Raw genomic sequence first — 25,604 nt, 5'->3', positions numbered from 1 at the left:
AGGGAAGTTAGTTATGTTATGTGTATAGTATTCTAATGCACCAGTGAGTCCTAAACTCACTTCAGATATGCCTAATACTTGATTGAGGTTATATGCCCTCTTGTGGTAATACACTTAAACTAAATGCAGAAGTAGTGCTATATTACAAGTAAAATCAAATAGTTGAATGGCTAGGAAATATGGATCTTGTTTTCCTAAAACATTTCATTGGGAAGGGTTAACTGTACATAGCTAAAATAACCAGGCAAATGGATTACTAAAAATTTTAAGGTACTATAAGTGTTCTTGGTAATATTCACCATGTGAGAAGCATAATTATCTAGATATGACATTAACAGTTATGAGCCAGGAACTGTGCTAAACACTTTAGTATATTTTATATAATGAGAAAACTGCTTAAGGAAATACTTAGCAAAAATTTTCACTCTGGCCAATGAACTCTTATTTATTAGCTAAAATGGAGTATGCAGGACCAGGGACAATTGCATAATGGCTTATAGTATTTCCCTATAAATTAGAACATTTATTCACTTAGATATGTTTACACAAATTAAGGTGGTATTTAGACACCCAGTTATGATAAGTTTGGCTCAGAATACTGAAGGGAGGCAAAGCAATTATGTTAAATAATTGAGACAACATTTAAGAGGAACCCTGTCTAAAGATTTGTGTGCTGTTCTGAGTTCTGAACTAGAAATTTCAGGGCAGTATATGTAGTGTTAAAACATAAGTAGGTAACTACATTCGTAGGGAATCTTTATAGATTAGCTGTTCTTTTCTTTGGAAGTAATAGAAATGTATCTTTATCAGTACTGGGAAAAGAGAAGGGGTATAGGTAAAATATTAAGTGTTTTCAGCCATACGAATATTGGAGAGTATCTGTATTTATACTCAGCGGCAATTGTGGTGACCTTACCTGTGTACCCACCCCTTGTATTTCAAAGACATGGGTGGAAATATTTTAAAAGCAGTTGGCCATCTTTATTAACAAAGGAGGAAAGACCTTTCTGAGATCCTGAAGTAACTACTTTCCTTTAGAAAACATATCCTGGCAATGTATTTTTCTGGGAAGGCAATGGTTTTAACTCCAGATGCTATCCAATTATTCTTCAAAATAAGTGTCAAGAACATCTGGTAGTTAGAGGCATATGTATAAAAATATGTGCATCATCATATGCCTAGTCTTAGTGCAATTAGTGTGCAAAGAGAACCACTGAAATTTAGACTCAAATTCCTTAAAAAAACTTCTCAGTGATTCTTCTACTATACATTAGCAGAGTTAGGTATTATAATTACAGGAAAACTTAGAAATATTTCATGTTTGTAAGGTTAACTACTTAGTTTCTTCTCCTATTACCATACATTTATACGTTATTTCTGTTATGTAATTTCTGTTGTATCTTTAGGTTGATATTTTAAAATACAACTATCACTGTAAGGGCTGAACATTCTACACAGGCATGGATCATGGGAGAATGACTAGATAAGAATGCCTTGAGGGTTCTGGTTTTTATTTCCCTCGGAACTTTTCACTTGCCCCAAGGTTATATGTTTATGCACTGGATATATTTGCAAAACATTTAGATTTTTAACTTCTCAGAGTACTGTTACATTGAAACCTAGTAACATGTGGAAGAGGGAGTGAATGAAGGTTAAAGGGAAGGGAAAAAAAGACATGATGAAAAAATCAAGTGGAAACTGCTACCCTGTACTTTTCTCATGCAAGAGTTAGAAAAGGATTTTTAATGACTGGTTGGTTCATTATTAACTAATGGACAATATTTTCTTTTTTGCAGAAGTCCACAAAAGGAAGATAGGATACCAATGGCAGATGAGTACTACGAATACAAGCATATAAAAGCCAAACTGAGACTATTAGAGGTCCTCATCAGCAAGCAAGATGTGGCCAAAACTATTTGAGGTTCAGGAAATGTTTGTGATCACTTTGACCCAAGATAAGTCAAGTTTATTTTCGTCTGCCGTTCTTGCTAAGTAGTTATGACAAATGAAAATTGAAGCACTTTAGTGTATTAGCTGTTTTTAAGAATGGATGGCAAGTGTAATTATAAATGAGTAGAAGGGATTAAAAGGGAGGAGATACAACAAGGAACAGTATAATTGGAAAATAAAATTTAGCCTTCTCCATGCCAGGGAGAAAATGCACAGTCAGTATAATTATTTCAGAAAACATCTATTTTATCAAATCTAAATAACACAAAGCATCCACCTGTTAAATGGGCTACTGGTTAAGAAAGTCTACTTAGTGTCCAAAGATTGCTTATATTGACATATGGAAAAGAGCATAATTTTAAAAACTCAGTAAGAGGAAGAAAAGAAACTTTATTTTATGTAGGAAGGAATACAGCTAGTAAGAATGTAATTTATTTGAAACTTCTAATAGATTTTTAAGTGATTAAAAAAAATCTACTACCTTGTTCCTTAAATCTGCTAGGCTTTCAGCACCCTAAAATATATGAGAATGTGTCACTGATAATTTTTTATTTCTATATAAAAATAGCACATTATTTTATCTGTTACTTAAAATTTTACATTTCTGATTACCAAAGTTCATTCTGATAGCATGTACTTTGTGAATTATCTTTGTCTATATAACAGATGTTTATATTAAAATAAAATATTGTATTAAAATTTGAAAATAGGTATTTTGGATAGATGTGTCTGTAGTATATAATCTAATGTGATCATAGTTATGATTGCTAATATTTGTTTACTATAAGATTATATAACTATTTTTCCATTGGAAATTTTTTTTTTAATGTTCCAAGGTCTATACTTTATGAAGTCAAAAAACTTTCCCATGAACTATATAGTTGTTCTCCATTCTGTATAAAATGAAAGGTTTAGAAATTGTTGCTACGACACCTTGGGAAAGAAGCCAGGATATTTTATTTGCTTCATCCACTTTAGTGTGTGCAGTTATTTTGTACTAAACCAACCACCTGTTTATTACTTTTGCTTTTGTAAAAATAAGTAAAAGGTCCACATTTTCTCTTGTACCAACCATGTTTATATTTCTCTTTTCTGTAATGTTTAAGCATGATGTTGAACAAATTCACACTTTCACATAGTTTGGATGGGAAGAACATTGACTATTTCTGAAGCAGACTATTTCAGAGGCTTATTGTTTTCTCTGTATTTACCTGATATTTTATAAATCAGAATAATGTCCTTCATAAATTTGTTTAATTAAAGTCATCTACTTAGAACAGATACACAACTATTTGAGGTTTACAAACTACATCTTTGATAAGGGAAATGGTTTCGTGACATGTATACAATTGCTATTAAAATGTAACTATATATTCTATAAGACTGTAAATATTTTATACAATACAAATAAAATATTTTTCTATTATATTTATTATGTTGAAACACAGTAGTTGTTTCCTGTTAGCTAATATAAATAATATAAATAACACTGTCAAACAACAAGTTGGAAGTGCTGACAATTCTAGGCTTCAAGATTTAATTCATGCTGCAATTACACCCTTTCATGCGGTTTGGAATAATCCCAATATTTGCTCAGTAGATTAAAATGAGTGCATATTTAAACACCATTTATAAGCCATTATTTTCCATTATTTTGTATTTTGCTAAAGCAGTTTATATAATTGGTTATGTTTGGCTTAAAGAAAAAATTAAACCATTGCAGCATCTAGGCAACAGAGTGTCAGAAGGACAACTTAGGATATTTCAGCATTGAAAGGAGGGGGAAGGGTAGGGAATAGGAAACACTAAAACAGCTCTGAATGAAATTTGATAAGTGGCAGTTTGCTTTTGGTGAGAGCGGCATGTGCATGCTTCAGTGGAAAACATCTGGTGATGAAAATGGACAACAGAGGATCAATGCTCCTAAGGGAAGAAAGGGGACTAAGAATAAGAAAAGTGGGCATTAACGTCCAACACTAATATTACAGGTTTTGCAGCTGGGATCTTTCTTTGCATTTGCAGTAGATAAACTCATGAGCTGATGACCAGTGATTTCTGCCACGGTACCTAGAGAAAGATCCACAGGGTCAGTGTAAATGACTTCTAAAATGACATCCTGGGCATGGTGGTAAACCAGCATCCCATCTTCTTCTCTGCAGGTCAAAAATTTATTATCCTTGGAATTTAGTTGAGGAAGGCGCTGCTTACAAAATTCATCTCCTGGTGATCCCACAGGGGCAATGACAAGAATCACATAATGATAAGCAGTGTACATACAATAGAAGTCCCCAAAGTATAAGTTAGTATTGGGGTTGAAAAGTTTTTCTGCTGCAATCTCAAACCTGTATCTTCCATAAGGTGAATCCTGGGGTGGCTTCCCAGTATTGAATTCAGTGCTGCAGCTGAAGAAGATGCCTTCTAATTTTCCACTGATAGGAGAGCCATGGCTACCACTGTTATCCTTGACAGAGGGCTGCATAGCATTCCCATGATGTTCTCTGCAAGAGAAAATAAATGGTCACTGCTTGGTACGACAGTGGTAAAGCTACTGATTTACAGAATTTAATGGTGATAGGCCTAAAGGTCAACTGTCTACTATTAAAAGCCTGAGTGCTCATCCATCCTACCATCAGATCAAGAAGAATGCATCTTTTAACATTTCCTATAGAAGGCTAAATTTTAGCCTTGACCCTAAGGTAAGGATGCTCTGCTACAAACCTCAGAGGTCTTTTACATAATAAATTTCCTGACCAGGAAAACCAAAGTGAAATTAGAAATCTTATAGCTGAAATCTCATCCATTATATGCCTACTGGATTACAGAAGTGGCCTGGTGAAGAGAAAACTAGATTAACAATACTGGTTAAATATGTTGAATATTTCTTTAAAGTATGCCAGAATTTAGATCTAAAATGAATGTTGTCCATGTACATTGGTACAAAAGCATCTTGTTTCTTTTTTTGCTTTAGTTTTTTTTTTTTTTACCCAGACACAGTTTACTAATCAGGCCCTCTTGCCTGCATTTTCCTTGGAATAGAGCTGGTTATCTCCCTTTACCCCACTCTCAGATCTATTCTCTACCCTTCTCACCTTCCACTGTGGGCTAGGACTGTATCATCCAGCTCTTCCTGTTCCTTGGTCCCTTCCATTTCAGTTATACCAATGGGAGGCACAGTAAGAAAAATGGAAGGGTATCCCATGCTCTTGGATTGGAAGAATTAATATTGTTAAAATGGCCATACTATCCAAAGCCATCTACAGATTTAATGCGATCTCTATCAAATTACCCATGACATTTTTCACAGAACTGTAACAAATAATCCTAAAATTTATATGGAACCATAAAAGACCCAGAATTGCCAAAGCAACCCTGAGGAAAAAGAACAAAGCTGGAGGCATAACCCTCCCACACTTCAGACAATACTACAAAGCTACAGTAATCAGAACAGCATGGTATTGGCATAAAAACAGACATATGGATCAATGGAAGAGAATAGAGACCCCAGAAATAAACCCACACACCTACGGTCAATTAATCTTTGACACAGGAGGCAAGAATACATAATGGAGAAAAGAGTCTCTTCAGCAAGTGGTGTTGGGAAAGCTCGACAGGCTCATGTAAATCAATGAAGTTAGAACACTGCCTCACACCATACACAAAAATAAATGCAAAGTGGCTTAAAGACTTAAATATAAGACAGGACACCATAAAACTACTAGAAGAGATCATAGGCAAAACATTCTCTGATGTAAATTGTACCAATGCTTTCCTATGTCAGTCTCCCAAGGCAATAGAAATAAAAGCAAAGATAAACAAGTGGGACCTAATCAAACTTATAAGCTTTTGCACAGCAAAGGAAACCAAAAACAAAATGAAAAGACAACCTACAGACTGGGAAAAAAATATTTGCAAACAATGCGACTGACAAGGGCTTAATTTCCAAAATATACAAACAGCTCATACAACTCAACAATAAAAAACAAACCCAATCAAAAAATAGGCAGAAGATCTAAATAGACATTTCTCCAAAGTAGCATACAGATGGCCAATAGGCACATGAACATATGCTCAATGACACTAATTATCAGAGAAATGCAAATCAAAACTACAATGAGATATCACCTCACACCAGTCAGAATGGCCATCATCAGAATGTCTATAAACAATAAATGGTGGTGAGGGTGTGGAGAAAAGGGAACCCTTCTACTCTGTTGGGAATGTAAATTGGTACAGCCACTATGGAGAACAGTATGGAGGTTCCTTAAAAAACTAAAAATAGAGTTAGCATATGATCCAGCAATCCCACTTCTGGGCATATAACTGGAAAAGATGAAAAAAATATTTTATACCCGAAGACAAAGAGGAAGCCACAACGAGTCGGTAGGAGGGGCGCTTCCATGATATTATCAAATCCCATACCCTTTGGGTGAGAGACCCACAAATTGGAAAATAATTATATCCCAGAGGTTCTCCCACAGTAGTGATAGTTCTGAGCCCCAGGTCAGGCTCCATAGCCTGAGGGTCTGGCATCAGAAGGAGGAGCCTCCAGAGCATTTGGCTTTAAAGGCCAGCAGGGCTTGAGTGCAGGAGCTCCACAGGACTGGGGGAAATAGAAACTGCACTCTTGGAGGGTGCACACAAGATTTCACGTACACTGGGACCCAGAACAAAGCAGTGACTCCACAGGAGCCTGGGCTAGACCACCCTGTGTGTTGTGGAGGGTCTCCTGGGGGAGGTGTGGGTTGGCTGTGGTGCAGAGGGTGGGCAAGGAGACTGGAGGTGGAGGCCCCATAAAATATTGATTGGCACAAGCTCTCCGAGAGGTGGCCATTTTGGCACTGAGACCTGGCTCCACCCAACAGCCTGCAGGCTCCAGTGCTGGGATGCCTCAGTCCAAACAACCAGCAAAGGGGGAACACAGCCCCAACCATCAGCAGACAGGCTGCCTAAAGTTGTACTGAGCTCACGGCCACTTCTAAACACAGCCCTTGACATGGCCCTGTCAACCAGAGGGACAACACACAGTTCCACACACCAGTGGGCAGGCACCAGTCCCTCCCTCCAGGAAACCTGCACAAGCCCCTGACCCAAACTCACCCACAAGGGTGTAAACACCAGAAGTAAGAGAAACTGTGATCCTGCAGCCTGCGGAAAGGAGACTGCAAACAGAAAAGTCAGACAAAATGAGACGGCAGAGGAGTATATTCCAGATGAAGGAACAAGATAAAAACCCAGAAGAACAAGTAAGTGAAGTGGAGTTAGGCAATCTTCCCCAAAAATAATTCAGAGTAAAGATGATGCAAGATCTTAGAAAAAGAATGGAGGCACAGATCGAAAAGACACAAGAAGTGTTCAACAAGTCCTAGAAGATTTAAAGAAAATCAAGATCCACTGATGCTAATATGGCTTCAGTTAATAGAGCTTTTTTAAAAAGCAATGTTGAAAAACTGTTCCCATGCCTTGGCAAGTATATTTTTTTATGTATATATACTGCAGTATGTGTATATATACTGCATCAAAATATAACTTGCATGAATTTACAACTATCATAGAAAATCCAACAAAGGTAAATTTCCTTGTTAGTAAATACATCTTTTATACTAGTATATTGGAATCAATCATACAATATATACAATACTTTTTTCCATTTTCCATGCTCCCCATCTTTATTTTTTTCTTCTTGGAAGAATTTTTGAAGACAGATGGAGCAAATTCTAGAGTATCTAAGGACCCGAAAACAGAAGGCCAATTCCCACCCAAAGGACAGAGAAAAATCAGAGAAATAGTGACCTCCAGTGGCCACCTAAAATAGACACTTGCAATGTTCTGGGAATCTAAACCTAGTACCAAACATGTATTTATTTATTCTATTGATGTATTATTTATTATTATACAAAATAGCAAACTGTGGATCTTTTTTATTTCTAATTTTATGCTTAACAAATATAAAGAAGTACCTTTTTTTGTTAAGTCATATATGGTCATTCCCATTCAACAATTGACAAGTATAATAATTTGTGTTCTGTCTCTCAGCTCATGTTCACTTAATTTAGTGAATGGCATCTACTATGAATTATATAGACTGAAGGGTAAATAATTTGCCAGCAAAGAGAATTATGGACCGAACTCTATTTACAGGATATTCAAACATAAGGCAGGAATAGTTTTCACGATCAAAATATATCAAACTACATGATATTGCAAAGTACTTAATTTGAAGAACACACATGCCTAAATTCACCTTTCTCTCTTTGATTCTCTCTGCATTTTCCACAGCTTGGAGTTTATTTAGATCTGTAACCATGATCTTGATTTAAGAAAAACTGGAGAGTTATGAAACAAAAAAACCACAACAGAACTTCCTAATTTTTTTCACATAAAATCCTGTCAAGAATACTTTATAGAGTTTACAAAGTGAGATCAAGGCTTTTAAAATGACAAATTATAGGGATTGCTGTGTAAAAGTTTTAGAACCTGTATCAATTTAAAAGCTTCAGTCTCACTTTAAAACACAAATCTGCCTATTTACGCTCTTGAAATTTTCTTCTACAAATATGAAAGGGCTGTAAGTATTAAAACTACTTGTGACATGGAATTCTTAGAAACTGCTTTCAGGGACAAACATAGGATATCTTAGAAATACTACTGAACACTAGAATTCAAAGGTAAACAAAGGAGATTTTCCTCATGAATAATTAACCCAAGATAATGGCTGAGAGATTTCTACGTATGCAGAAGCCCGAAAATCCCACATGATTCACCATGTTTCATGAACCAGTCACCCTTTTATTCTCTCATTTTCAATGACCCACAGGAAGAGGAGAAAATTTAGTAGTTGGTATGAGACAGAAGGCACTGAGTTATTGGGAATTAGAGGAGTGTGTATCTGTACAAGACATGCTCACCAATCTTCACCCTGGAGGTTTAAGATCTTCCACTCAAATAGACAGGAACTGGTATTACAAGTGATCATGGAAAGGAATCTAAGTGAAGTGGAAAAAAATTCCATGATCTGATTTTTTCCTACTTAATTTTTCTGGGAAATAAAGTCATAGTATAATTATTTTGAGAAGAAAACTAAAAATTGCTATTTCACAGAAGCAGACTCAAGAGAAACCTGAGCCTAGAATTTGGAATGGCACTTAGTAAAGCAAATCAGTATATATATTTTTTGATTCTTACTGAATATAGTCAAAATATTCTTTGTGCTGGTTACGATAAAAAACAGAAAATTTAAGCATCCGTCCTGCAATCACTTCGGCTTTCTCCAACAGTTGTGTTAGATGAACTTTTGAATAGTCTGAAAAAACCAAAAAGCAGTCTGTTATTAAAAATACATTATCAAAAGTATCAACTACATGCTTAATAAATTGTAGATTATTAAAATTTACTTTTAGGAAATTCATCTTAGTGAATAGGAAACTGCACTTAAAAAAGAAAACATTCATTGTCTTTGGCACATTTTTTCCTTCTACAAAAATATTTTTTTATAGTTTACAGTTGCTTTTATGAATACCCTTGCATTTTTTTCACTCGTTGAAATTAAACATCCTGAAACCAAAATGTTAAATAAGGAATACAGACTGCATAACCCGAGTAATGTCAATCAGCACCATAGTAGCCTTTCTTCAATCAGCTGATGAATCAAATAAAAGAAGCTTGTAACCTGCAAGCAATAGCAAATAGAATTTAAAGGAGTAATAATAATAATAATGCTCATTTAATTTACTCCCTAAATCTATGGGGTTGGCAAGGTAGATTAAGTATGACCATTTAACTGATGCAGAGATTGAGGCTTGTTACAGTTTAGTGATTTGCCAAATGTTCATAAAGCTAGTAACTTAGAGACTAGGTCTCTGGCTCCTAGCTGGTAGTTTTTGAGTACATAAGACTCGTGAAAGTTTAAAGCATCTCTCAAAGTAATCTGATCTTTTCACCAACTTTTTGTTTTGAAAATTGAGGACTGTTGCCAAACTCCTGTACTAGAATCTAAGCAAATATTTTGGTCTATAAAGATTTTAAGACTTTTCAAACAAAAGCAACCTAGTTGAACTACTCATGGCAGCATAGTTTGTTTACTCATTGCTTCAGTGGCTCAACAAATATTTATTTAGATCAGAACATGATGTACAAGGCATCATGCAAAATTAAATGATCAGGTTAAAAGATAAAAAAAAATTATTCTTCTTTCAAAGAATTCACAGTCTAAGGGAAGAAGTAAATATATAGACAACTATGACTTATTATGGGGTTTCATCTCTGTCATAGATTAGCCTAGAAGTAGTCAGTGGCATTCTGTTTTATCTCCAATACTTTGCACAGTGCATAGCATACAATATGTGCTCAATAAATTTTGAGTGAATTAGATGTCTAGATTAAAAGACAATATATATAAAATAGCTTTCTCAAAATTTAGAGTCAATGTTATTGATAAAGCTTAGGTGAAACAGGCTCTGAATTATTTTAATAAACTGAAACAACAAGCTTTGAACAGCCTAAGTTCCCCTTAGATTTTACTCATAAAAATGCAAAATAATTTATAGAAAAATATTGTGGAACATTTTAAATAAGCTGGCATTTTCCTTATTATTTATCCCATAAATTCCTTAGAAGAATTATGGGATGTGTTTGAATAAAAGAGCAATAGGGAGATCAATCTAAAGGAAAGAAAGAAGACAAAAAGGTTTTTCTTTATATACATAGAAATAAAACATGTACGCATGTAGTTATATAGATTATAGAAAAGAGTGAATGTGTGCATCTAGATAGATGGATATTTCTGAACTGAAAATGCCAAAGGTCTTCCTTAAGCTAAAGGAAAAAATACTATTTCACGCCTTTCCCTAATGTCAAATGGCGTTTTAGCAGGTAAATAGTAGCTCTTTTTTTAAAAAAAAATGAACAAATACTATGATGCTGTTTGGTGCTGTCCTATGGAAAATAGCATGTATTAAAATAATGTCAAAAGATACCATGTCTTTTACTGTGTCTACCTCCCTGGTAGGATGCAATAAAAGTAAATGGAAAGATATGAAACATAAGGTAGATTCCAAGGAGGAATTTTTTTTTTTTTTTTTGTGGTACGCGGGCCTCTCACTGTTGTGGCCTCTCCCATTGCGGAGCACAGGCTCCGGACCCGCAGGCTCAGCGGCCATGGCTCACAGGCCCAATGACATCTTAGGAAGAAATATAGTACCAGAGAGATACTATTTTCCTTGCTCTAATACACTGAGATCCTTAGCAATAAAGAATGTTGCAATCCTTAGCAACTTCCTCATAGAATAAACAAAAGGGGTTTGAAGATAAATTCACAGTAACTTAGAATTAAACTCTCATCCGTTCTACAAATCCACATGAGAAGCTTTATACTGAGTTTGAAATTAAGAAGAAAACAGAAGATATTGAGATAAAGCAGTAGCTAAGCACATCCTGAGTCTGAAATAAATCTAGTGTGAGGCTATGGGAAAAAAAATAGCTGATTTATCTGAAGGATGCCTCAGCTGGGGAAAGTTGCTAGGCAACCTGCAATAGGTGAGGCAAACTGTTTTTATGACTTTTTCTACAAGCTCCTGTGTGTTGAAACAGCCTCTCTCTCTAAGAGACAAAAAGAGTGGATGACAGATGTGTTCAGGTAGAGATATCTTTGTGTCCCTTCACCACCTATTTAAGTGCTCGATAAATATTTGTTTCTTGATTGAATGAATTTAAAAAATAGATAAATGCATATGAATGGTAACATTTACAACCCAGTGGGCTATTAAGGTACAGTTCAAAATCAAAGGGGATGGGCTTTCTACATCAGATATCCCAATCCTAAATGGCTATGAGGTACTTTTTTTTTTTTAAACATCTTTATTAGAATATAATTGCTTTACAATGGTGTGTTAGTTTCTGCTTTATAACAAAGTGAATCAGCTATACATATACATATATCCTCATATTTCCTCCCTCTTGCGTCTCCCTCCCACCTTCCCTAGGCCACCCCTCTAGGTGGTCACAAAGCATGGAGCTGATCTCCCTGTGATATGCAGCTGCTTCCCACTAGCTATCGATTTTACATTTGGTAGTGTATATATGTCCATGCCACTCTCTCACTTCGTCCCGGCTTACCCTTCCCCCTCCCCGTGTCCTCAAGTCCATTCTCTACGTCTGCATCTTTATTCCTGTCCTGCATTTTTTTTTAGATTCCATATATATATATATATGTGTTAGCATACTGTATTTGTTTTTCTCTTTCTGACTTACTTCACTCTGTATGACAGACTCTAGGTCCATCCACCTCACTACAAATAATTTGGTTTCTTTTTATGGCTGAGTAATATTCCATTGTATATATGTGCCACATCTTCTTTATCCATTCATCTGTCGCTGGACACTTAGGTTGCTTCCATGTCCTGGCTATTGTAAACAGAGCTGCAATGAACATTGTGGTACATGACTCTTTTTGAATTATGGTTTTCTCAGGGTATATGCCCAGTAGTGGGATTGCTGGGTCGTATGGTAGTTCTATTTTTAGTTTTTTAAGGAGCCTATGCAGTACTTTCTAATGAAGCAAAGACACACACACACACACACACACACACTCTCTCTCTCTCTCTCTCTCTCTCTCTCTCTCTCTCTCTCTCTCACATGACACTAGTTTAGAGATAGATTATCAGCATTCAAGTGAAAAATCCAGTAACATATTTGCTAGGTAAAGTCATTGCAATCTGCCTCCATTCCCTTAAATTAGAGAATGATGTTCCCGGCTTTTTTCTTTCAAGACAGTGAAAGTAAAAAATGAAAAAAAAAAGAGGAAGGAAAAAGCTCTCTCTCTCTCAAAATGAATCAGAAAATATGCTGAGTATATTTTTATACTGCATCAATTTTTATTTGCAAAGCATTTACTTTGAAAAATCAGACTGTGCATGTAGCACAGAAGTAATTTAATGCCATTGCCCAGTTTTTGCTGAGAACCTCCGCTCCTTCTAATCAATTTGTTCTGTCACACGATGCTACTGGCAATGCAAAAATGACCAATGCAATACATATCACTTCATAATTATAAAAAAGAATGTATTTTCTATAATTAGTTTTTCTAGGACCTATTAAATAAGGTGGTTTTTTTTTCTGTATTTATACCCAATTCTCTTACCTGCTGTGCAGAATTCTATAATTTCACTCCATTCAGACACCACATAATCACCATCAACTTGTTTTGAGGCAGTCTGCACTGCTACTGTATACTCAGTTCTTGGGCTCAAAAACCAGTGTCCACGGACAGTCATAGGCAAGGGAACAGCTTTTGCCACCAGTTTTGTTGGAACATCCTAAGAAAGGAAGAAAGAAAAGTAGAAAGAAAGGAAGGAAGGGAGGGAGGAAGGAAATGAATTAATTTAGTAGTATAACTTGAATCAATTGTAAACAATGTGGAGTAACTTATTAAATTCCTGGCTGATGACACAAGTTTCCTTTTTAAAGATATTTAGCAATTACTATATTCAAATCTCTTATTCTTCAGATGTAAAAATTAAGGCCCAATTTGATCAAGAGACATGCCAAGATCATACAGCTAAGCTAATGACATAAATGTACTTGGATTTGTTTTCTTGATTTCTAGTGTAATGTTATTCTCTGTACACTCCTTAATATGCTTAAAATGCAATATTCTAATACTAAATGATAAAACAATATAAAAAACAGAAATGTGAAATAAAAATTCAACAGATTTAGCATTTTAAAATATTATATTTGTTTAATATATACTATGCAATAATTTTATCAGAGTAGCCCATTACTAAATATTTTATATGTCAAGGGACAGAATTTTTTTAAATAAATATTTTTAAATGATTCAGTTTTACATACAAATGAGGTAACATTTGCTTTACTTGTATTCAAGTGTGGAGCCTATGTGTGACAGAAAAGTTTAGGTATTTTTAAACAATGATTAATAAGGTAAATAAACCTGCTAGTTGAGTATTCACTATATTTCCAAAGATATGGTATTCTAAGTGTGGAATGAAGAAAGGGGGTCAAATCTTGACTCCTCACCATTTAATACTAAATATTTCAAAGCTAATTTAAGAAAGCAAATGTCAGCAAAGAGGATATCCAACACTAGAAGGAATAATTAAAACTGGAACATGGGAAAATAATGACATCAATCTTGTTCTCTCTATCACACTTATCTGTGTGTATAAGCCTCACTTACCATTAGTATGTATAATTACACATCTAGTAAAATGCATAATTTCCAGACAAGATAAGACAATTCTTTCAAAAGATTTGCCAAGTTAAAATTTATTATCAGTATTAAAATAAGATCAGTTTCATATCAGTGAAAATACTGAAACATAAGAAAGAATTCTTAAGCCAGATAACTATTATCCTCTCTACAGCTACTTCTGAAGGGAGGTATGTATCAGAAAGATATGTGATAAGCAGACAGGTAAGAGAATAAATATCAGAGAATTGTTACATGTCTAAAACACTTAAAGGTTAACTTTTATTCTCAAACCATAAAATAAAATTGACCACATAAAGCAATTTTCAGCCCTTAAGTATTTTAACAAATATCCTACAGTTTATAAGCTGCCATCACATTCTTCATTTGGCAGTTTTAGGGAAAAATGTGTGCTTCAGTGGAAAACTATGAACTGTCTATAGCATACTCTTCTGGCTATCCTCTGATTTTGTGGAATCTACAACTCTGTAATTTGTAGACAACTGATAACAATTCAGCTATTCTTGTCTAAGTACATGCAAGTGAATTTTGCCCAGTGGAAGTAAAACCCTCCTTGCCTGCCCTTGCTCTTCCCCAACCCCATACCAGTTCTGCCTCCACTTAAACATTTATTTCAATATCCTGATCCATAAAAATGTCTTTTTCTGGATCATCCTTTGAATTGGCTGTAATACCTCATCAGTTACCTCATTAATGTGTTAAAGAAAATCTTTAACACACGTTAATTTTTATGTCTGTATGAGAGTCAAGATTTCAGCTTTCCCAGAAAAAAATGTATTTTACCCATATATTTGGCATTTCATTTTCTTACACAATTTCTTGAAGGAATAGGGCTTTTAAATGACATATAATTTTTATTCTTCCCAATGTCAAATATATCATATTAGTAATTAATAGAACATTATTCCTTCTTTCAAAATGTCCTCATACTTAGAAAGTTTTAAGATAGAAATGAATATAAGGATGTGTTAGAATTTTACCTTGTGTTTAAATTTATTGGAGTTCTTGTTCTCTTTCTTATTGAGGTCAATGAAATAGTGTGTAATACGGTCTTTTGATTTGGAATCCATTTCCCATGAAATCTTGAATGAGTCACATGTAATGTTGCTTATTTTGATGTTATGTGGTACGGGAAGTTCTTCCATCTCTGCTATGCCACTGTCTTGTGATTTGTTCCCTGCAAGAAAACAATGCACAGATAATTTCCAACTAATGCATTTTTTCTAGTTTGCAAGACCATTAGCTGTGTACCTGTTTCTGAACTCACCTAATTACTAAATTTGAGATTTCATTTTGTTCATGAAGTAATTTGAGTGTTAATGATAGTAAAACTATCATTACAAGATCATATTACCAACAAAATGCATAAATGAATTAGTCCTTATCACCTCTACGTTTTCAATTCCTTTTCCAATTTCTGCGTTCACAGAAATAAAAACAAGAACACTGGTGATCCATCTTTCTAATCTACGAAAGATTAGCCTTACATGGTAGGTTCTGTTGAAAGGCCCCAAGCGACCATTTTTCTTACAAGACCAATCAGTTCTGCTCTAAAGTAATACTAGGTGTTTTAAGCCAGATGAAATCAGAAATGTTGATGATGAAATGAAACAGTCCAGTCAAATAAAGGCAATGTTTCTTTAAAAAAAAAAATCTGAGGTATCAGTAAGTCTATAAAAATTGCTCTCCCTTCCCCCTTTTGGAAATTTATATATAGAAATAGCATGTAATGTTTATGCTACATATATAAGTAATATCAAAGACCATTCTCTTAACAGTTACTATGTCAAGGATTACTCTAGGAATCTTTTTACCTGTTCTAGCTTCCTAAATTTAATTTTGAATGCTGAAACAATACGGTTAAAAGAAAGAAAATGACTGCCATGTTGATTGATACCATTAAAATCTTGAAGAACACATCTGATGTCTAGTTACTTTACAGACTATGTCCTACATTTCCAATTAGAGAAAATGTTATCACTTTGGCTAATATTATAGAGCAGAATATGATGGATGACAGGACAAAAAGAGAAAATATAGACTTGCCAAGTTTGTTTCATATGTAGGAAAGACATACTGAGTGAAATTTTACTCCACTTCTCCTTCCTATGTTCCCTTCCCCCAAGCCAACATAAAATTCAGTGCCCAAGAAAAAAAAGTGTAACTGTTATTTATATTATAAATGTTGTAGGTCATAAATCAGCTACGTAATTTGTTCCTTAAAAGAATAAACAGGGGGCCTCCCTGGTGGCGCAAGTGGTTAAGAGTCCGCCTGCCGATGCAGGGGATACGGGTTCGTGCCCCGGTCTGGGAGGATCCCATATGCCGCGGAGCGGCTGGGCCCGTGAGCCATGGCCGCTGGGCCTGCGCATCCGGAGCCTGTGCTCCGCAACGGGAGAGGCCACAACAGTGAGAGGCCCACATACCGCAAAAAGAAAAAAAAAAAAAAAAAAAAAAAAAAAGAATAAACAGGGACTTCCCTGGTGGCACAGTAGTTAAGAATCCGCCTGCCAATGCAAGGGACATGGGTTCGATCCCTTGTTCGGGAAGATCCCACATGCCACGGAGCAACTAAGCCTGTGTGCCACAACTACTGAGCTTGCACTCTAGAGCCCCTGAGCCACAACTACTGAGCCTGCATGCCATAACTACTGAAGCCCACGCACCTAGAGCCCGTGCTCCACAACAAGAGAAGCTACCACAGTGAGAAGCCCGCACACTGCAATGAAGAGTAGCCCCCGATCGCCACAACTAGAGAAAGCCCTCGTGCAGCAACGAAGACTCAACAGAGCCAAAAATAAATAAATTTAAAAAAAGAATAAACAAATCTTGATCGACAATAACTGAAAGGAACAACCATCAATGTAGCAACACCTTCCACTTCCATATTAGCTTGTGCTCTCTGCCCCCACAGTCCCATCTCAATTACTGATATAAATCTTTTGATATTCCCAGTCTTTTTTTTTTGCGGTATGTGGGCCTCTCACTGTTGTGGCCTCTCCCGTTGCGGAGCACAGGCTCTGGATGCACAGGCCCAGCGGCCATGGCTCACGGGCCCAGCCGCTCCGTGGCATATGGGATCCTCCCAGACCGGGGCACGAACCCGTATCCCCTGCATCGGCAGGCGGACTCTTAACCACTGCGCCACCAGGGAGGCCCTATTCCCAGTCTTATTAAATCATTCACCTATGTTCTCTCATCCCAAGCTGTGTTGTGGCCAGAGGAACCCGATGACAGTCAAAGACTAATTTCGAAATAACTGAAGTTCTTTATTGTCATTTCTTGAACAATACTTTTAAAAATCCTTCTTTCTTCTCTCATGTACTCCCTCACACCCAGGCTTTCCCAGATTCCCACTCCATAAAACTCCCAGAAAAATTACTCCCTCACCCTTTCTTCCCTCCCCACCCGCCCTCATATAATCCCAAAATTGCTTCCTGCTAAAGCCTTTCAGAAGTCAAGTGTAGGGAAGAAACAAAGTGGAATCTCTTTAGTGGCCTTGGGAAAGGGAAAGGCAATAAATATACAAACAGTAATTTTTGTTCTATTTATAAAAGCTCACATTTTAACCTATTATTCTGACTGCAGTTATCTGTAAAATGTAAGCAACGTTAAATGAAAAACTTTCTGGACTAATAGCAGAAATTTCTGTACAAATTATATGCATTATGAGGAGGAATCAAGATGCCTGAGGAGTAGGATGTGGAGCTCACCTCCTTCCACAAACACACCCAAAACACATCTTCAAGTGGAACAATTTGCACAGAACATCTACTGAACACTGGCAGAAGACCTCAGACTTCCGAAAGGGCAAGAAAACCTCCACATAACCAGATAGGACAAAAGAAAAAAAAAAAAAGAAAAAGGAGTTGGGATGGGACCTGTGCCCCAGGGAGGGAGTTGTGAAGGAGGAAAGGTTCTCACACCCTAGGAAGTCCCCTCACCGGCAGGGAGATCAGCCTGGACGGAGGGGGAGCTTCAGAGCCTCTGAGGAGAGTGCAGCAACCAGTTTGTGGAAGGCAAAACGGAGTGACCTACTGCCACCCTGTGCTCCCTAGCCTGAGATGCTCATCCACTGGTATGGGCGGGGGCTGCGTGCTGAAACTTGGGCTTCAGAGGTCAAACCCAGGGAGAGGAACAGCGTTGCCTGTGGGGAGACAGCCTGAAGAGGCTGGACTGTGGCAACTGAGGGTGTACTTGGAAGAACCTGGGCATGCCAGAGCAGCAAGTCACCATTACTGGGGGGCGCATGAGGACAGGGGTGGGACTGCCATAAGAGCTTCTTTCCCTGTGTGCATGCTCTCAGGCAACAGAACACCAACTATATGAGCTCTTGGGGTGGGCATGAGCTGTCGCTGTCCTCGTGGGCTCCAGAAGTGGCCATGGGCTGCTACCGAAACTAGGGGACCTGTGAGCAGGCGCCAATAGGTGTCCCCACTGTCCTGGGGGTGAGTGGGCCCTGCCGCAGCTAGGAGACCTGGGAACAGAAGCTAGTTGCTGCCCCTGCCGTATGGGGAGCACACATGGGGGGTGAGCAGGCACCAATCACTGCCCCTGCTGTCCCGGGAATGCGTGGGTCGTAGCCACCACTGGGAGACCCAGGAGCAGGTGCCAATCGATGCCCCTGCTGTCCTGGGGGCATATGGCCAGTGCTGCCACTGAGAGACCCATGGTTGGGGGGGGACCACTGCCCCTGCCATACCAGGAGAGCACGCAAGGGCTGCTGCACCTATGCACCCCATATCAAGGGGATAATGGCCAGTACAAACTGATGGAAGAGGCAGAAAGCATCCAAACTAAAAGTAGCCCCTCAATTCTGGACAAGATGGTGGAGTAGAAGAACTTGGGCTCACCTCCTCTTACAAAAACACCAAAATCACAACTGCTGAATGACCATCAACAAAAAAGACTGGAACCTACCAAAAAAAAAATTTTACACCCAAAGACAAAGAAGAAGCCACAGCGAGTCGGTAGGAGGGGCGCTTCCGTGATATAATCAAATCCCATACCCTTTGGGTGAGAGACCCACAAATTGGAAAATAATTATATCCCAGAGGTTCTCCCACAGTAGTGATAGTTCTGAGCCCCAGGTCAGGCTCCATAGCCTGAAGGTCTGGCAACAGAAGGAGGAGCCTCCAGAGCATTTGGCTTTGAAGGCCAGCAGGGCTTGAGTGCAGGAGCTCCACAGGACTGGGGGAAATAGAAACTGCACTCTTGGAGGGTGCACACAAGATTTCACGTACACTGGGACCCAGAACAAAGCAGTGACTCCACAGGAGCCTGGGCTAGACCACCCTGTGTGTTGTGGAGGGTCTCCTGGGGGAGGTGTGGGTTGGCTGTGGTGCAGAGGGTGGGCAAGGAGACTGGAGGTGGAGGCCCCATAAAATATTGATTGGCACAAGCTCTCCGAGAGGTGGCCATTTTGGCACTGAGACCTGGCTCCACCCAACAGCCTGCAGGCTCCAGTGCTGGGATGCCTCAGTCCAAACAACCAGCAAAGGGGGAACACAGCCCCAACCATCAGCAGACAGGCTGCCTAAAGTTGTACTGAGCTCACGGCCACTTCTAAACACAGCCCTTGACATGGCCCTGTCAACCAGAGGGACAACACACAGTTCCACACACCAGTGGGCAGGCACCAGTCCCTTCCTCCAGGAAACCTGCACAAGCCCCTGACCCAAACTCACCCACAAGGGTGTAAACACCAGAAGTAAGAGAAACTGTGATCCTGCAGCCTGCGGAAAGGAGACTGCAAATACAGAAAAGTCAGACAAAATGAGACGGCAGAGGAGTATATTCCAGATGAAGGAACAAGATAAAAACCCAGAAGAACAAGTAAGTGAAGTGGAGTTAGGCAATCTTCCCCAAAAATAATTCAGAGTAAAGATGATGCAAGATCTTAGAAAAAGAATGGAGGCACAGATCGAGAAGACACAAGAAATGTTTAACAAGTCCTAGAAGATTTAAAGAACAAACACAGATGAACAATACAATAACTGGAATGAAAAATACACTAGAAGGAATCTATAGTGGAATAAATGAGGCAGAAAAATGGGTAAGTGAGCAGTATCAGAGACCTCTGGGGCAGCATTAAACGCAATAAATTCACATTATAGGGGTCCCAGAAGGCAAAGAGAAAGAGAAAGGTCCAAGAAATTATTTGAAGAGATTATAGCCAAAAACTTCCCTAATGTGGGAGAGGAAAACATTCAGTCTCCAAAGCATAGAGTCCCATGCAGGATAAACCCAAGTAGCAACAGGCTGAGACACATGTTAATCAAATTGACAAAAATTAAAGACAAAGAAAAAATATTAAAAGCAACAAGAGAAAGCACAAATAACATACAAGGGGTGGTGACTTCGCCTTGGCCGCTGTGCAGTACTACCGTTAGAGGCTCTAATTCCCTGAGACTTTAGAGTCTCAGGCCACTTGAGGCATGTGAGGCAAAATGGTTCTGGGCGAGAGGATCAGATGGTGGCAATGGAGGGGCCGCTGCCATCTCAGGATACCCGTAGGGAAAAAGCCTGAGGGGCCCTCTCAGTCGTTGGAGACTGCACTTTCTTCCTTTGCCAGGCCCTGCCTTCCGCAAAGATGAGTTTGGCCTGGGTCACTTCTTTCGAGAAGGAGCATCTCTGGATGTATTTGCAGGCACTCAGCTTCTAGCCAGGCTCAGCGACTGTAGCCGGTGGAAAGATCGTGTCGCACATGCACCTCGGAGTGAACATGTCTGACAAGTTGAACAGTGATGCCTTTCAGATAGCTTCTTATTTTTTGTTTCAAACGCTTGACCAGTCTCTCACTAAAGAAGTTTTCAAACTTTGTTGGCCTCCATTTGACCAAAAATGTGATACTGAATTCCAAAAACATTGCTGTGAATGGTTAAAAAAGATTTCTGCCGAATGTGGAAGTAGCTTTCCTCAAGTTGTTGGTTCACTATTTCTTTCTCCTGGTGGTCCTAAGTTTATTCATCTGATGTATCACTTTGCAAGATTTGTTGCAATAAATTATATAAAAACCCATTCTAAAAATTCTTCTGTACATTTTACAGAGACATTTAACCTAAAGCCACAAGAGTTGTGCAAGTGCATTGCCAGATGCCATGTAGCACATAACAGAGTTTTAAAAATTTTGCAAAGAGAAGATTGTGTTACCCGAAAATACCAGGAAAATGCACAACTGTCAGTTAAACAAATACGAAATTTGAGATCAGAATGTATAGGACAGCAAAACCAAATAAAACAATGGAACCCTATGATGACCAAAGTAATATACAAGAGAAAATTCAAAAGGTTCGGTCTTTGTGGGCTTCAGTGAATGAAACACTCACGGCTTTGGAAGAAGAGAGAGAAGTTGTTAGTTCAGTCCTTAGTCTGGTTAACCAATATACTTTAGATGGAACTAATGTTGCTATCAATATTCCAAGGCTCTTACTTGACAAAATTGAGAAACAAATGTGTCAGCTGCACATAGGAAATGTTTAAGAGGCTGGAAAATTGAATCTCTTAACAGTTATTCAGTTATTAAATGAAGTCTTGAAAGTAATGAAATATGAACATTGTCAGGCTAACCAAGCAAGACTGGCAATAGACCTTCACTTCCTTGAAAAAGAGACCAAATTTCAGAGAGAAAGACTGTCAGATCTGAAGCATATGAGGTATAAAATAAAAGATCTCACAACTATAAGACATTCTATTGTTGAAAAACAAGAAGAATAGCATAAATTGGAAAGAATTTCTCGGCCTCCTTTCAGTCTAATTAAAGATTGGACTCCAGCTGTGGATCTTTTATCACCTATGTCTACCCTTTCATTTGATCCTGCCTCAGAAGAAGCATATGCGAAGAGTGTTCTTTTGCAGTACCCTGCTTCACTTCCAGATACACCTAAGCAACATATCCAGGAAAATGATTGCAGAAGGGCAAGTGATATAGTGGAAACTAAATGTGATCTAGCCAACAGCCCTGCTTCTTTCCTGTTGCAGCCCATTTCACCATCAGATAGAAACAGTGTTACACTACTTGAAAAGGACACAAAGTTGACAACTCCTAGAGAGAAAAATGAAATAGTTTCTAAGAAAACACCAGAACTTGAAGTGTAAGACTCTTCATCATCAAATATTGCAAAGAGCAGTGCATTTGGAGGGTCTCTGCCAGCTAAGAAAAGTGATCCATTTCAAAAAGAGCAAGATCATCTGGTAGAAGAGGTTGCAAGGGCAGTTTTATCTGATTCACCACAGCCTTCTAAAGGAAAAGTAATATTAGAGGAACTAATTGACTCTCTAACCCATTCTTAACAAGGAATCAAATCCCCCGAACTCCAGAAAACTTGATAAGTGAAAGCAGGAGCTCATGGAGAAAAGCTGTTAAAATAGAAGATAACAGAAGTACAGAACCAATTCAAATGGATACTGAACATACAGAAGTATTGTCAGAATCCTTACCTGTGGTGCATAATCAAAAAGAGTTTAACATGGCCATTTTTTTTCTCAGCAACCACTGTGTCCAATTCTAGCCATTCTCATTTGCCTGAAGAGAAAGTTGTTTCAGATTGCCTCAAGTGTGTGCTTCAGAAACCTGTGCTGACCAGTTGCATAGGTGAACCAACAACACAAAATCTGTCAGATTTGTTAAATAAGGACATAATTTGTAAGCAAGATTTCGAATGTACAGCTTTACAGAACAAGCTTTTAGAAACTAGCCAAATAGAGACATTCTCCCCTGCTGTAGGCAATAGGAGAGATGTGATAGGTAGCAGTGAAGAAGAGTATATTAAAATATTAGACCACTCAAAAGCTTCTTACAAAGATCTTTCCATGCATAAAAGTATGTTATGGAACTCTTTTCAGATATCAAGTGGAATTAGTTCCAGTTTTAAAGATAGTGATTTTGGCATATTACATGAAACTCTTCCATAAGAAGTTGGTCACTTAAGTCTTAATAGCTCCAGTAGTACAGAGGCCAATTTTAAACTGGAACCAAATAGTCCTATGCACAGTGGCATTTTCCCAGAAGGTGTTGTGGGAGGAAGACAGAATACTCCAGAATCAGACTTTAATTTACAGGCTACTTGCAGTGGATATGAGGCTCTGAAGAAATCTCTGTCCAAGCAAAGGGAAGAAATTTGCCTCTCTAATCCTGAAACACTTGAAAGACACAAACCAGAATTGAGCCTTACTTCCCAATACGTGCAAACTGATGATATGCTTAACTTTTTGGGCACTCATGATTTGCACATTGACTATACAAAACCATCTTCACGCATGTCTCTTGGTGAGAGAAAACGCTCTCTTTCACCACTAATTAGGTTTTCTCCAGTGGAACAAAGATTGAGAACCACAATACCATGTAGTCTTGGAGAACTTCTACCTAATTTAACAGTCAATTTTGCTGAAGAAGAAATCTTGAATAAGAGGCTTGATGCAAAAGAATCTCCATCTGACTTGAAAGATGGAGCAGTAGCCCAGTCAATTTAACTATGATGAACTTAAGTTGAAGCAATATCACAGGATAAAAACTGATTTGTAATTTAAATACACATTGGAAGTGTAACTGTTTTTCAAGGTCTAAAAAAGTCCTAAATAATTTTTTAGCCCTCTCTACCGATTTTAGGTAAGGAGAGTATGGTTGGATTTTCTCTCTCTGTATAGATATGGGGTTGAAATGTAAAGTATTTGGAAAGCAAACAAGTTATGAGAAGCCATTTTGGTTTCTTGCATAATCTTGTAAGCATGAAGTAAATGGCAAAGTATTAGATTAACTAATTCATTATGTTCTAATTTCAGATAATTAACATAAGGATGAGTAGTTTTTTTTTTTTTTTTTTTTCTTTTTGCGGTATGCGGGCCTCTCACTGTTGTGGTCTCTCCCGTTGCGGAGCACAGGCTCCGGATGCGCAGGCCCAGCGGCCATGGCTCACGGGCCCAGCCGCTCCGCGGCATATGGGATCCTCCCAGACCGGGGCACGAACCCGTATCCCCTGCATCGGCAGGCGGACTCTCAACCACTGCGCCACCAGGGAGGCCCAAGGATGAGTAGTTTTTGATGTGTTTTATTAAGTGGTTAACTTAATAGCCATTGGATATACTGATCTTTCTTTTTAGGGAAATAAACAACTTTTATTGTTTCTTTTTAGACCATTCTGGTACTAAACAAAAGAAGTGAGGAAAGTAATGCTTTGGGGTGTATAATCAAAATGACAATATTTAAGTTTGGGAAAGCTCTAAAGAGGCTTAATGATTATTCAGGTAGGTTGATCCTGAAAAATGATGTTTGATAGAATAAAGTGCATGTGATGATAGTGAAGACTGGAGCAGAATGAATTTAGAAAAAAGGAAAAAGGTGGAAGATGACTAGATACTTTTGAGGGACACTAACTATAAATCCATTCAGTGGGTTGTATAGCAGTTTTACATTTAGTCTAATTTAGACTTTGAGAATTTAACTCTAGTTTTTAATTTTAACAGAAAAAATGTAAATTAAAAAATTAGTCTGTGTTTGGTTTTTTTTGGAGGGCCACTGTTTTGGGCGAAGGGAGCTAATTTTTTTTTGATTTTTTAATTTTTAAAAATTTTTTGTTGGAGTATGGTTGCTTTGCAATGTTGTGTTGGTTTCTGCTGCACAGTGAAGTGAATCGGCCATAATCATACACACATCCCCTCCCTCTTGGGCCTCCCTCCCCCCCACCCCCCATCCCACCCAACTGGGCCATCACAGAGTGCTGAGCTGAGCTCCCTGTGCTATACAGCAGGTTAAGGGAGCTGATTTTTTTTTTTTTTAATAGTGATCTTGGGGTCTTATTTATTTATTTATTTTTATTTTATTTATTTTTGGCTGTGTTGGGTCTTCGTTTCTGTGCAAGGGCTTTCTCTAGTTGTGGCAAGTGGGGGCCACTCTTCATTGCGGCACGTGGGCCTCTCACTATCGCGGCCTCTCTTGTTGCGGAGCACAGGCTCCAGATGCGCAGGCTCAGTAGTTGTGGCTCACGGGCCTAGTTGCTCCACGGCATGTGGGATCTTCCCAGACCAGGGCTCGAACCCGTGTCCCCTGCATTAGCAGGCATATTCTCAACCACTGCGCCACCAGGGAAGCCCAAGGGAGCTAATTTTGATTGTTACTTTCCTCCTCAAAAACCATCAGTTCCCCACTGCCTACAGAACAGCTTCAAATTAACTTGAGAAAATTGAATTTGGGGTTAAATAACTTGTTCAGTGTTACCCAGCTAAGTCAGTGGTGAAGCTAGGATTTGACTCTATTTTCCTTCCTTAATATACCAACAAGACGTCCTAGAAGTAACTAAAGGGCCAGGATGTAGGATATGGCTACAAGAGTGGGCCTTCTGTACTCTAAATGGGAGTTAGATGTGAGGCCTCTTGTACAGTGTCCTGCCTCATGTAATCAGACCCCCTGGCCAAGAAACAGGCTTGTCTTTAG

General features: G+C 38.2%; 3 protein-coding genes across 5 annotated transcripts in view; 2 read left to right on the top strand and 1 right to left on the bottom strand.

Moving 5' to 3' along the window:
- Positions 1 to 2,485, top strand: part of FAM13C (family with sequence similarity 13 member C) — a 139,285-nt gene extending 136,800 nt beyond the window's left edge. For all 3 annotated transcript variants that reach the window (XM_060090264.1, XM_060090255.1, XM_060090246.1), the window contains one exon: positions 1,797 to 2,485. In XM_060090264.1, the coding sequence (XP_059946247.1) occupies positions 1,797 to 1,920 (124 nt within the window). In that variant the 3' untranslated portion in view covers positions 1,921 to 2,485. The remainder of the gene's footprint in view (positions 1 to 1,796) is intronic.
- A 1,428-nt stretch (positions 2,486 to 3,913) lies between these two features.
- Positions 3,914 to 25,604, bottom strand: part of PHYHIPL (phytanoyl-CoA 2-hydroxylase interacting protein like) — an 89,963-nt gene continuing 68,272 nt past the window's right edge. The window contains exons 2-5 of the mRNA XM_060090232.1: positions 15,157 to 15,353; positions 13,085 to 13,259; positions 9,133 to 9,250; positions 3,914 to 4,448 (exon numbers count right to left, since the gene is read on the bottom strand). Coding sequence (XP_059946215.1) covers positions 3,914 to 4,448; positions 9,133 to 9,250; positions 13,085 to 13,259; positions 15,157 to 15,353 — 1,025 coding nt within the window. The remainder of the gene's footprint in view (positions 4,449 to 9,132; positions 9,251 to 13,084; positions 13,260 to 15,156; positions 15,354 to 25,604) is intronic.
- LOC132498174 (HAUS augmin-like complex subunit 6) lies at positions 20,769 to 23,647 on the top strand. The gene is given in 5 exon segments (XM_060112004.1): positions 20,769 to 21,414; positions 21,417 to 21,831; positions 21,928 to 22,448; positions 22,451 to 22,665; positions 22,667 to 23,647. Coding segments are annotated over 5 exon segments (2,778 nt in total).

Source organism: Mesoplodon densirostris, chromosome 1 (assembly GCF_025265405.1).
Source record: "Mesoplodon densirostris isolate mMesDen1 chromosome 1, mMesDen1 primary haplotype, whole genome shotgun sequence".
In the NCBI taxonomy this organism is placed as follows: Eukaryota; Metazoa; Chordata; class Mammalia; order Artiodactyla; family Ziphiidae; genus Mesoplodon; species Mesoplodon densirostris.
This window is presented reverse-complemented; position numbering and strand designations above follow the sequence as displayed.